Here is a 12,845-nt window from a genome sequence, read left to right as displayed (position 1 = left end):
TCTTATACTTCTCTGAACGCTGAAAGCCAGCCTGTCTGGGGTAAGAAGTACAGAGAGAAAAGGAGGGAATCCTGCTGCCTGTCTCCGGGATCTCTACATGTTCTGTGCCGGCTTTCATCAATCCCCTGACCTGGGCTGCGCTTCAGCAGCCCGTCGGCATCGCTGTAACCGGGCAGTCAGGGGATGGGTCTGGTGGTCTTTTCCTCCACTTTTACCTTTTAGGTCTTAATAAGTTTCCTAAACTGATGCCTCCCCCTGCCCCCATGCATGAATTAATGTAATACTCCATGAGACCCATAAATTGGCTAGGCCGCGGCACCGCTAAAGATTTTTCGAGCCAGAACCTTGGACGACGCATGCGCATTCTCCCGCTCTTTGCCGCCCTTAAGAAAGGTGGTTCCTGCGGCAGCTGCCCATAAAGGCTGTCACGACTGACTTGATGACGCGTAAGGGGTGCGCCGCCGGATGTGGTGAGCGCGGGGGCACGGCTCAGGTCGGGGGAACTTCTAGAGCGGTAAGTCGCCCGGCCCGCCAGCGCCGCCTTCACTCCCCGCAGGTGCCTCAGCCTGCCGTCCTCGGGCCACGGGAGAGAGTCTCCGTAGGAGGCTTCTCAAGAGCAGAGGAGGTCTGGCCGAAAACGTTCGCAAGCGCTTATCCGCCCCTCTCCCCGTCCCCGTCACGTCAGGACATGAAGTAAGCGTGTCCGTTGAGCGCTGCTTGTGCCCGCAGGGTTGAGTCGCTTTGCTGTTTCAAGTGGAACCGCGGGAAGGGGCGCATTGCTTTCTTCTCCCCCACCCCCACCTTTTTACCAATCGTGAAAAGTCAACGCCATTGGTGTTCCTGTAACTCCAGACCGATCCTGAGCATGTTTGTCTGGAAGCAACACATTCTCCGTTCAATAGGGATGATTTGCAGGAAGTGGGCTCATTTCACCTGTGGAAGAAAATCCCTTGTCCAGGCTGCAGTGGTAGGCTTAGTTCTGCATCTTTGTGAACATGGGGAGACCAAAGTGGTGCAGGGTAGTTACCAATATGTCTCTGAAACTCATTCGATGTAATTTGAATTGATCTTCAGCTCCCTTGAGATGCTTAAAGGACTTTTGCATGTGCTCTGGCATGTGCTCTTAAGAATGGAATAGTTTTGCAATTTTAGACTTTGCACTTACGGTTGACCCCATATTTAGGTGGCAATGTATGTAATTCTGTTCATCCAAAACATGGTGAGACAGCCTTGCTGCATATGCGAAATTTTCTGTTAAGTGGAGCCCCGGAATCTTGTTCCAAAATTCTTCCCCAATGGCACAGTGGCCCTGAATCTGTTTTCAGTGGATCTATACTAATTCAAGTACTTGATTTAAATGGATCAACCAACAAAAGAAATCAGGTAATATTTTTATGTTGTTGTTCTAAACTTATTAACAGGTTAAGGGCATTTGAAGTTCACTGTATCAGACAAATCTGCTTGATGCCTTTGAGAGCCCCCACTTTGCAATTTCCCCCTAAATGCAGTTCAAAAGGTGTAGTGGCATTTCCATATCCCCCACTTAAGCTTATATTCAAGCTAGGTTCTGCCTGTGGTGGCTGCCTATTTGTATGGGGGAGGAGAGAAAATCTTACACCAAAAAGGGATTTATTGATAGTGAATTCGTCTCCCCCTCTCTCACAGGGCAGTTCCTCACATTTTAATAGCTGTATTAAGGCCTTCTGTTCTTTTATACAAGTAGTATCAAAAGGGAAAAAAAAGCAGGAACCCTTTGGTTGGGCCCACTTCTGTTGTGATCCCTTAACCACTTCAACTATCTGCTGCACATCAGATATGTTCTTGTAACCTTCCTAAAGTATTTTAGAACCCACTGCAGAGAATTGGTCTAAATGTAGAGGATTCTATGGGAAATGGCTGAAGCAGTGAATTATCACCAGTAAGCTTAGTCATGCTCTGTTCCCTCATGAAGCTGAGAATAAGGGAATAATAATTTTATATATTACTTTAAATGTAGCAGAACTGTAGACTTAATTGTACCAGTGGCAGTTTAATATTTGTTTTGACTTTATTTGTGTCTGGTAGGAACTGGAGAGATAGATGAGATTTCTTAATCCCATTTAAAGTACAGACGCATTAACTTAAATATTAATGCCAATACATACATGCTTCCAAATATAGATAAAATGTAACCAATACGTAACAACTCTTTTTGTATTTCACTTCTCACTGTTTACAGTTCAGTCCTGTACATCAGCGGTTCCCAACCTTTTTGGCACCAGGGACCGGTTTTGTGGAAGACAATTTTTCCACGGACCAGGTGGTGGTGGTTTTGGGATGATTCAAGTGCTTCCTCTTTTTCCCGACCTTTTATTCTTTTTTCTTCATGCCGTTTGGAGATAGCAGCCAGTGGGCTTACTTTCTCTGACAGGAGGCGGAGCTTAGGCAGTAATGTGAGCGGTGGGGAGCGGCTGTAAATGTTCAGGCTGTACATTCTCTCGCTCGCCCACCGCTCACCCCCTGCTGTGCGACCCAGTTCCTAACAGGCCACGGTCCAGTACCGGTCCACGGCCCAGGTGTTGGGGACCCCTGCTCTACATGTATGAATTCTATGGTTGATGTGGCTTATACACACGAAACCGTAGATAAACCACAAAACAGGAAATAAATCCCTTTGAATTTAGAATATTTTGCTGTTTGTCACACATTCTTGTTCATTTCTTACAGGTGGAGTATTTAGACCTTATCTGTCCTGATAACAACTTTTGCAGCTAGAAATAGTTATGGAAGGAGAACCGTTTAATAGTGATTCATTTATGGTTTTTAGCTAGATAGGGTTAGGCTATTGAAGTTACCCATTCAATTGAATGAGCATTAAATTTGATATTTCATTTTCACTTCTGCACTGTTAAATCACAACTCTTAAAAAATGGCTTCTCCTACTAGTGGGAGTGACTACTAGTGCAACTTGGCTTCTCCCATTAGTGGGGGTGGCTAAACAAACTACAAACCTCCTGTGGTTTATTTAGTGTGTGCAAATAGAGAAGTCTTGTGTTAACTTTGTGACAAACCAGAATTGATAACCATGGTTCTTGATTTTTTTTATAGCTTGTTTTTTAGGGGAGAAAGAGAAAGGGTCCTCTTTTCCGTGTTATACTAAATATGCCATGAAAGGAGATTTCAAGGGTTCTTTAACAGCTCCTGCTAGAAGGAATACCACAGAGAGACTGATTGAGCTAGTCGTGGTAAGCTGGAATTCTTCAGAATACCAGCTAAGAGTGACATGCAGATGCCACCATTTAACTGAACTGTGTACAGTAATCCAAAGCCCTGGTTAATCATTTCTCGTAATTAAAATGTTGTTAGAATCATAGAGTTGGATGGGTCCACACATGCCATTGATCAACTCCTGATTTGTGCAGGGATTCAATTTTAATCATCTCCAGTCATTGATTACCTAGGCTCATCTTAAAATACATTTGGTGAAAGGAAGCCAACAGCTTCTCTGGGCAGTCAGTTTCCTTGCTGAACTGTTCTTTTGTTAGGAAGTTTTTGTAAGGATCAGAATCTGTCTTCCTGTAACTTAAATCTGTTGGTCTGTGTACAGTGCTCCGGGCTGTAGGTTTTGACTTTCTTCTCCATGTGATATACTTTCAGGTTTTTGAACAGCAGTATCACATTCTTTTGTAGTGCTCTCATGGCTCCTTCAGTCTCCCTTTATTAGCTATAATTCTAGCCCCTGGTCATCCTTATTCTCCTTCTCAGAATCTATTCTACTTAACATTCTTTAAGTGTGCTGTCCAGTATGGCTCACAAAACTCAAAGTGGAGTCTGCCTCCTGCAGAATAAAGCAGAACACTCACTTCCCTTGGTTTGGAAACTACATTTCTATCAACGCAGCCTCAGTCATTTACCTTTTTTGCAACTATATTTATTATTTCCGGACTGTAACAATCTGGGGGTAATTGAGCATTTTCAAAAAAAAATACATTGTTCAGACCAGCAGTGGTTCCATGTGTTCTGGGAATGGTCTAGCCCCAAAACAGGCCTTTTTAGTCCAGAACACCATATCTTGAAACAGTTATTGCTAAGCTTATTTTGATGATTTGCTTTACTCAGCATTTGTATTAAGTTCTTATCAATTACATGGAGCAAGCAAGCATTAACCTATGAGCCAGTGTTTCTCAATTTTTTTTTGTAATTGAAAATCACTCAATTAAATAAATGCTCCCTCCCTACATTTTTCCAAAATCAAACTATTTATTTACTATTTCAATTATTTTATGACATGAGAAAATTCTTGGCACAGACTTTCTGGTCAAGTATGTTCTTCAGTAAAAATGTCAGGGTACTAAGTATCGAGGGATGAGTAGGTTTCTATTCCAATGAAGCCCCGTTTTTAGATATTCATTATCCTATTTCCTGTTTGCACTTTTCTTTTGGGGTTGCTTGTGCAAAAACACAGCACCACTTAAGACAGCACATGTGGAATCATTGTTAGGAACTGTGCTTGAGCCCTTTTTATTGTTACCAGTTTTCCAAGTGTTAATATGAGTACTATCTCTGGTATGCTTCACTAAAAACTAGTTTTCAGCCACTGATCCATTTTGGGCAAGTGGGAGCTGAGGTGATGAGCACACTCTGGTTTGGCCAGCTGACTGGTGGTGAATACAAGGAGGCAACAGGTTGAAGCAATGAGCAAGCTATGGCTGGTGAATGAAGGGAGGCTACAGCAGACCACCTCTGTGGAACACAGTTTGAGAATCACTGCTATTAAATAGTTGGCACAAAGTAAAAACCATAGCAATGTTTTGTTTTACCAGAGTTTGGATATGTTTGAGTCATCTGGTCAAGGTTTCCTCTTTTTAAAGAAGATTCTTTTCTTACATAGATATTTTGACTCTGCTTGTTTACTACTGCATCCTTTTGAACTGAAAGTTTCTCCTCCTAAAATAAAGTGTAACTTCCCTGATTTTTCTGAGCAACTTTCTAGCTAAATGTATGCAAAGAAAACAGGCATATGCAGTGATAGAAATGAGAGCTGGACAAGATCCTTTGAAATTTGCTTCAAGAGAAGGCAGCTGACAGTCATGTGAAATAAAATAGGAAAAAACTAGTTTAAATCCAATTATTTTTAATTCACTCATAATTTCTGCTTTTTTCTTTGGAAACAGTTTTGTAACAATTATTAGTTAAATATATAACAATTATATTCATCCCTTTTCAGGCTAATTTGGTTTGTTCTGAGCTTCTTCACAGTTACAATGGAATATAAAAGTAACAAGCTGATTTGCTGTTGCTTGTTATGCTTCTAAAATGTAACTATAAATTATCCCTTAATTCAGAGTATTACTGAGACAGGAAGAAGAAACTAAATGTAAAATCTTTTTTCTATGTTTTCAAAGTTGAGTAAACTGGGTAATGGTAATCTCTCCTTTTGCCCATTTCCTGAAAAAAAAAACCCCACTACTGACAGGTAACTCTCCTCAGGCATCTTTTGCTATAATTTTAAATGTCATATTACACGAATCCAGTGTTTATTAAGTGCAAGCTTCAAAGATAGATTTATCACTGCAGATTTTTTTAGCTGACATTTTGTGATTAACTATTTATGTGACTAACTTCTGAATCCCATGCCTGTGATGCTGGAGACAGCAGACGGGGCAACGTTTGTTGGCCCATGAAAAGTAGTTTAAGGATAGCTATGCAGCACAGCAGTGATATAGGTTATGAATTTTACTTTTAACACATTCGAGACTTTTTTTCCCTTTCAGGTCTGGAATCTTTGTTTCCTTGATGTTTCCCCAAATATGTCAATACAGACTGCAAAGCTAGTTGTTGGGATGCTTTAAGGAAAGCTGTTTCTTTAAGCCAGATGTTGTGAAGCTTCATTTCTGGATTTAATTTCTGGAAGTAGTCATTTGACTGGACACCTGATTGCTACTATGGATCAAAACAACAGTTTACCACCCTACGCTCAGGGCTTAGCATCCCCACAGGTAAAGATATATAAACTAGTGAATTTATTGAAAAACAAAATGTTCAAAACGTTTTTAGACTGCAGTGTTGGATGGGTTGTGGACCCCAGATTGTTCACCTTTCTTTGATCTTTTCTCACCCTGAATTTTAAAACAACCTTGTTTATACAAAACTTCTTTGTACCTCAGTGTTTGATTTATTGCTATGTGCCATGCCAGGTTCTCCACCGATCAGGACAAGTTTTTGCTAATTCTTATCTTTATCTTTTCAGTGAATTCACTGATGGATATTAAAGAAAGCAGTAAGAGTTGCTTATTGTTGTGCAACTGCCCACTCTTCAAACTCCTAGCATGGACAGAACAGAGATTGCTTGACAGACTAACTCCTTCTTCAGGTTTATCAACCTGAGATATGCATATGGACATATTTCTTGGTTTTGCCCCTTCATACTGAGGAGTTCCTTTTGAGTTTAACCTTCTTGTTGGAACCAGAACTAAAAGCATTGGAGATAGTTTCCCCTCCTTTGTTCTTTTTAGATGTGGTTAGGTGAACTATTAGGAATAGCTACCCTTACTTTTCACCTACCTAAAGTATTTTCTTTTTTCTGTATCTTTGATTTTGCTTCTTAGAGTGAGAGTGTGGTTTATTTTTCTAATTTCAGAAAATATATTAAATTAGACTTATTCAATAAGTAATTTCAGTAATTTGATTGTATGTTTTAACACTGAAAATTTGACTCGGATGCTTATGAATGTGAATTAATCATACACTATGGTGATAAAAGGAGCTTGGTGAACATTCATCTATGCGACATTATACTTTGAACAAAATCCTCTGCATGGTTATTCAGAAGCAAATTGCTATGCAGTTGGACTTACTTCCAGGATAAATGTGTTTTGATATCCAGAATACAATAGCAGTTCTTTAAACAACTCCATGCATTCCTAATCCTGTTCATGATAGTTCCTCTATGTTGTAGACGTTTAACTTTTAAAAATGATGTTCTTTTTGTAGAGTGCAATGACTCCAGGCATCCCTATTTTTAGTCCTATGATGCCCTACGGCACTGGCCTCACACCCCAGCCTGCTCAGAGTACCAACAGTTTGTCTATCTTGGAAGAACAACAGAGGCAGCAGCAGCAGCAAGCAGCAGCACAGCAGTCCACGTCGCAACCAGCACAAGGAGCCTCTGGCCAAACCCCACAGCTCTTCCACTCACAGACTCTTACGACTGCTCCTTTACCAGGAACCACGCCTCTCTACACCTCTCCTATGACCCCTATGACCCCCATAACACCTGCCACCCCTGCTTCTGAAAGCTCCGGGATTGTACCGCAGCTGCAGTAAGTGCCGGTTCTGCTCTGCTCACAAATGCGACCCTTTAGCGGTGATACTTTTTAAGAGTGGATGTTATATTGAATTTTGTTTCCTTAGACCAAGGTGGACAACCTGCACTCTGAGTTCATGCTGCCACATGGCTGTATTTCAGCAGGATAGGTTGCTGTGTTGAATGCTTGGAGAAAAAAAGTCTGTGAAAATGGATGCCTTACAAGCATTTATTCAGAGTGCCAATGCATTAAATTGGATTTTAAAATACTTTTTTTCAGTTGTTTAAAATTTCCTTGGTGTCTCTGGGTTTCTTTAGATTTCTACTGGTACTGTGGCTTTTAACTAGTGCACTCATAGTTACTGTTGTAATCGTTGTTGTTGTTGTTAGTTGCCATCGAGTTGTTTACGACTCATGGTGACCCTTTGTATAACAGAACGAAATGCTGTTCGGTCTTGCGCCATATGCCTGACTCTTCCAATGTTTGCATCCATTGTTGCAGTAATTGCATCAATCCATCGCATTGAAGGTCTTCCTCTTTTCCGCTGGCCCTCGACTTTACCAAACGTGATGTCCTTTTCAAGCGATCGGTCTTTCCTGATGACATGCTCGAAGTATGAGAGTCAAAGCCTAGTCATCTTTGCCTCTAGGGAACATTCTGGTTGTTATTTCTTCTAAACCTGATTTGTTTGTTCTTCTGGCAGTCCATGGTGTTTTCAATAATCTTCGCCAACACCACAATTCGAATGCATCAATTCTTCTTCTATCTTCCTTTTTTAATGTCCAACTTTCACAGGCATATGTGGCAATTGAGAAGACCATGGCGTGAGTCAGACGCACCTTTGTTTATAAACTGACGTCTTTACTTCTGAAAACTTTAGATAGGTCTTTGATGACAGATTTTCCCAGCGCGATACATCATTTGATTTCTTGATTACTACTTCCCTTGGCATTGATCGTTGATCCAAGTAGACTGAAATGCCACCACAGTACGACAAACTGACAGACGGGTGATGGATCAATATTTGTAGGGTGGGTTTATTGCAGCTTTTAAGCTGACCTAATATATCTCTAAATTCTCTCTAGGAATATTGTGTCTACAGTAAACCTTGGTTGCAAACTTGACCTAAAAACCATTGCTCTTCGTGCTCGAAATGCTGAATACAATCCCAAGGTAAGAGGTAATGGAGAGGTAACAATTACTCTTCCATTAGTCAAAGATGATTGTTTGCTACATTTGCTTCTGATAGGCCATGTGGCTTGCTTCAGTTATCACAAAGGAGATTTCTGACTATGCTTTGCAAATACAGCCAAGAAAAAGATATTTGGGGCTGCAGTAGTAATCTTAAAAACAATACCACTACGCACCCACGTTGTGTCAAATCATTTTATGCCAAAACCTTAGCAAACCTTGTTCTGAAGTGTGAAATAAGTTATTTCAACACTTTTGGAAGTATTTTGGACTTGGAACCATTCTGTTTTGTTTGCAAAAGACTGTTTTTGGGCCTCCAAATGCTCCCAGTGTGCTCAAAGCTTCCCATTTTATATTGGAATTTCATGAGGGTTCATGCTTGAAGTGGTTCAAATTGGAAGGTTTTGTACACCGCTATAAACTTCCAATCAGTTCAAAGCTTGCTGTGCAAGCATGTATGCATTTACTGTGATACGTGGTAGCTTTGATAAAATAAAAGGTAAAACTTGGCAGAACTACTAGATCCCATCTTTACTCAGCCATAAAGAAGAGTTTACAAAGCTGGGTTCATACGTCATGCTAAGTCAAAACCAAGCAACCCACATTGTCACTTTCCCTTCTGATAGCAATTGTGGACTGAAAAGCTTGTTAACCTCTTTCTAAAAGAAGGGATAGGGACAAGGAAAGCTTGGCAATTTAAAAAAAACTTTCAAGTTCTACAAAGTAGTGAAGCATTGCATGAAAACAAGAAGCAATTGCATTCTTGATGTTTACTATGTCACTTAAGCATTCATAAAGCAATCTCTTCCAGAATCAATTTGAGGAAAAAGCACTGTTCTACCTGAATTTAATTTAGACATGACCCTCAAGCCAAACTTACTTCAACCTTTTGGCTATCAAAGAAGTTTGAGAAATGTGTTTTCCATGAACAAATGAAAGTAACTAATATTATTATATTACATTTGTAACTATAGATGTTTTCAGATTTTTTTTAAGTGATTGAAGAATGGAGATGATTAATGCAACTTCAGCATTATTAGCAATGTACATTAGGTTTTTTTGTTGTAATAGAGTTTGTTCTTTGTGTTTCAGCGTTTTGCTGCGGTAATTATGAGAATAAGAGAGCCACGTACCACAGCCCTCATATTCAGCTCTGGAAAAATGGTGTGTACTGGAGCTAAAAGGTATGCAAGCCCAGGCAGTTATCTGTACCCATTCAGCTTATTAGCATTTGGCCTTACAGACTCAGTCATTTGACAAGGGTGATCAGTTAAAGGCCAGCTAATAGGTATGTATGTTATAGTACTGTATGCATATCATTCAGTGTTTCCTTGATGAAAGACAATGCATCCTATACTTTTTCAGTGAGGAGCAGTCCAGGCTGGCTGCGAGAAAGTACGCTAGAGTTGTACAGAAGTTGGGCTTTCCTGCAAAATTCTTGGATTTTAAAATTCAAAATATGGTGGGCAGTTGTGATGTAAAATTCCCTATCAGACTTGAGGGATTGGTTCTTACGCATCAACAGTTTAGCAGGTAGGTCAAAAAGTCCTGTTATCTTAAACAATATATACTGAAAATATTCTTTTATTTTTCTTAGTTTATCATAGTTGTTTTGGATCATTTATGTACTTCTGTGCATGAAAAAAATGCAGCCATAGGCAATTCAAATATATGTCAAGTATAGCTAATTTCAGACTATTTTAAATCTCTAACGTTCTATAACATTCTATACTTCTCTAATACTGAAATAGATAAAGGCTTTTTGTTTAAACAGAAAAACGGTATCTGTTGATATGTATTGGTGTAATTTAAATCCTTACCGTACTAATGAAAGCAGGTATTTGCTAATTGAGCAGCTCTAGAAATGAAATCTGCATTTCACACTAGTCCAGCATCTGTAAAATATTCTTGGCCTTGCGTATAGAATTGGAGATGGTTCAGTAATTCTTATCTGTAATCTTGTATAGTTGGCCTGAAACATTTGAATATACACCCACTTGAGGAATTAGCACTAAAAATGAAAAGTACAGATAGGCCCTGGGATACATAAGACATGACTTAATATCATCTCAGCTTAATCAACCTGTGGCAGAAGGAAAAAAATGATTTCTATTTCTAAGCAAATATCTTGATCAATCTATATTAGCTTCCTGTTTTACTTACATTGAACTTTTCTTTCAGTTATGAGCCAGAGTTGTTTCCTGGTTTAATCTACAGAATGATCAAACCAAGAATTGTACTGCTTATATTTGTTTCTGGCAAGGTAGTTTTAACTGGTAAGTCATATTTGAAATTACTGCACTGATTGTGGCAAACTGAAAGTTTCCAAAGAAAATTTTCAAATGAGCAATGACTTGGACAATAGATCCAAATATATTAACGTGTTGGGTTGTGCCTTTCTTGTACTTTATAGTATACTGTTTGGGTGCACTCTTTGTTATCCAAATATTTTTATTTGTAGCGTTAACGTGTTGCAGCAATTAAATGTGTTAATGTGCCTTTAAAGACCACTCAGAAACTAGAGTTGGTACTAAAGGCAGCCGTCTCATGTGCTAACTGGTGCTAGATGCCATGAACACATTACTCCTGTGCTGCAGGCCGAGCCTTGGTTTCCTGTAAGTTTCCAGCTGCAATTTAGAATGCAAGCTTCTTCTGATGAAGTCCTTATGGCTTGGTGCTGCAGAACCCATAGGGCTGCCTCTTTCAACAAAGTCGGATTGTTGGTAGCTCCTCACTACTGTGAAATTGAGGAGGTGCTACCTATTATGGCTCCTGTTTTGTGGAGTAGACTTCCACAGTAGGTCAGATTGGCCCCAACTCTGTTGGCCTTCTGGAAGCAGGTTAAAAGAGTTACTGTCACAAGGTCCTCCTGCTTTAGATAGGACTGCAGCTGGTGCACCAGCTGAGCAAAAGCTCTATGACTTCAGTGCACTCGCTTGAATTACAAGCAATTTCCACATACACAATCTGTTTCCACATCTTAAGAAAAACAGAAAAACATCTTAAGAAAAACAGAAAACTATAATGATATTGGTAGCCACAGAATCTCTGGTATGTACACAGTGCTTAAATATATTTGTATTTCTTTCTAGGTGCAAAAGTCAGAGGTGAAATTTATGAAGCATTTGAAAATATTTATCCTATTTTAAAAGGATTCAGAAAAACAACGTAACAGTTCCATGTGCTTATTTGTGAAGCTGGAGCACATTTTAAAAGGTATTGATTATGGCACAGCAGTAAAACACATCAGGACTTGGAGTATCTTCCCAGATAGTGCCTGTTTCCCTGTTTTTCATGGGAAGGGAATATATCATTGTGTGTTTGTCTGCACTGAGTTACTGTGCATTGCTTCACCATGTTCTCATTGGAGAAATAACTGAGCTTATTTACATTTCTGGCTCTTAAAATGGCTAATTTTAAAAATCTGAACAGCTTATGCTGGCAAGTTGGCTAAACTGTATTACCCAACATTTAAAACCTTGGGGTTACTTACAGTATTCTTTCAACCATGGATTTTATAACCAGAAACTTTAATTTTATGCTTTTAGACCTACTTCCACATTCCCTATATTTCCAGTGTTCAACAGGACAGAAACTTTGCTAGCAAGACAGATGGCTGTATATATTTCTCATTTTGTGAAGCAATCCTAAATGTATAATTAAGTTTATGAAACTTGACTAAATAATTCGATAGTAAAACTTGTGATCTATCTTTGCTTTTGCCGTTTTAATGTGCTAACTGCATGCGTATAGCTTAAATATCTTGATTTTTATAAGATTTTTCTTAACAATCCAGTATTAAAGTAATGTTTTGCCATTTAAGTTATTTCTGTGTTGTTTCTTAGTGGTGACTTAGTCCGAGGTCCTTACCTCCAAGAGGACTTAGAGCTATAGGATTTTTTTCCCCTCCAGTATTAGAGGAGGAGGAATATGTTAATGACAGAAATAGCTTTTTGCCTCCTGCAAAATCTTTTGAGATTGGCTCTTTCCACTATTGGAAAAAAAGAAAATGAAGCAGCAGGTGCTATACTAAGAGGGTACATGAATTCTGTCTATCCAAAGCCCTCATGTCAACCTGCGCTACTTTATTCCTGTGGATTTCAGGGGATTTATGCACATTTAAGTGCCCCAGACAAAAAAAAAAATCTTCACCACTCCCCTATTAGCAACTAAGTGAATTTCAGCAGATGAGATATAGAATGTTCTCCTCAAATATCTTTTCCTTCTTTCTTCGACATCCCTTTACAATGTTCTTCATGTGGTAAAGGAGGAGATTTGAACCGTCCAGTACCAAAATAGACAAGAATTTTATCACTCTTCCATAATTGGGTGCTCTCCATTTTAAGATTTTAGTGTAAATTAAGCTAT

The 12,845-nt window shown here is 39.3% G+C and overlaps 1 protein-coding gene across 1 annotated transcript; it reads left to right on the top strand.

Moving 5' to 3' along the window:
* The first annotated feature begins 5,759 nt into the window (after positions 1-5,759).
* On the top strand, positions 5,760-12,299 carry TBP (TATA-box binding protein). Its single transcript, XM_063307367.1, has 7 exons — positions 5,760-5,978; positions 6,973-7,301; positions 8,372-8,459; positions 9,570-9,661; positions 9,843-10,010; positions 10,659-10,753; positions 11,570-12,299. The coding sequence occupies exons 1-7, from the start codon at positions 5,925-5,927 to the stop codon at positions 11,647-11,649; spliced, it is 906 nt and encodes a 301-aa protein (XP_063163437.1). The 5' UTR covers positions 5,760-5,924; the 3' UTR covers positions 11,650-12,299.
* The last annotated feature ends 546 nt before the right edge of the window (positions 12,300-12,845 follow it).

This window comes from Candoia aspera, chromosome 1, assembly GCF_035149785.1.
Source record: "Candoia aspera isolate rCanAsp1 chromosome 1, rCanAsp1.hap2, whole genome shotgun sequence".
In the NCBI taxonomy this organism is placed as follows: domain Eukaryota; kingdom Metazoa; phylum Chordata; class Lepidosauria; order Squamata; family Boidae; genus Candoia; species Candoia aspera.
This window is presented reverse-complemented; position numbering and strand designations above follow the sequence as displayed.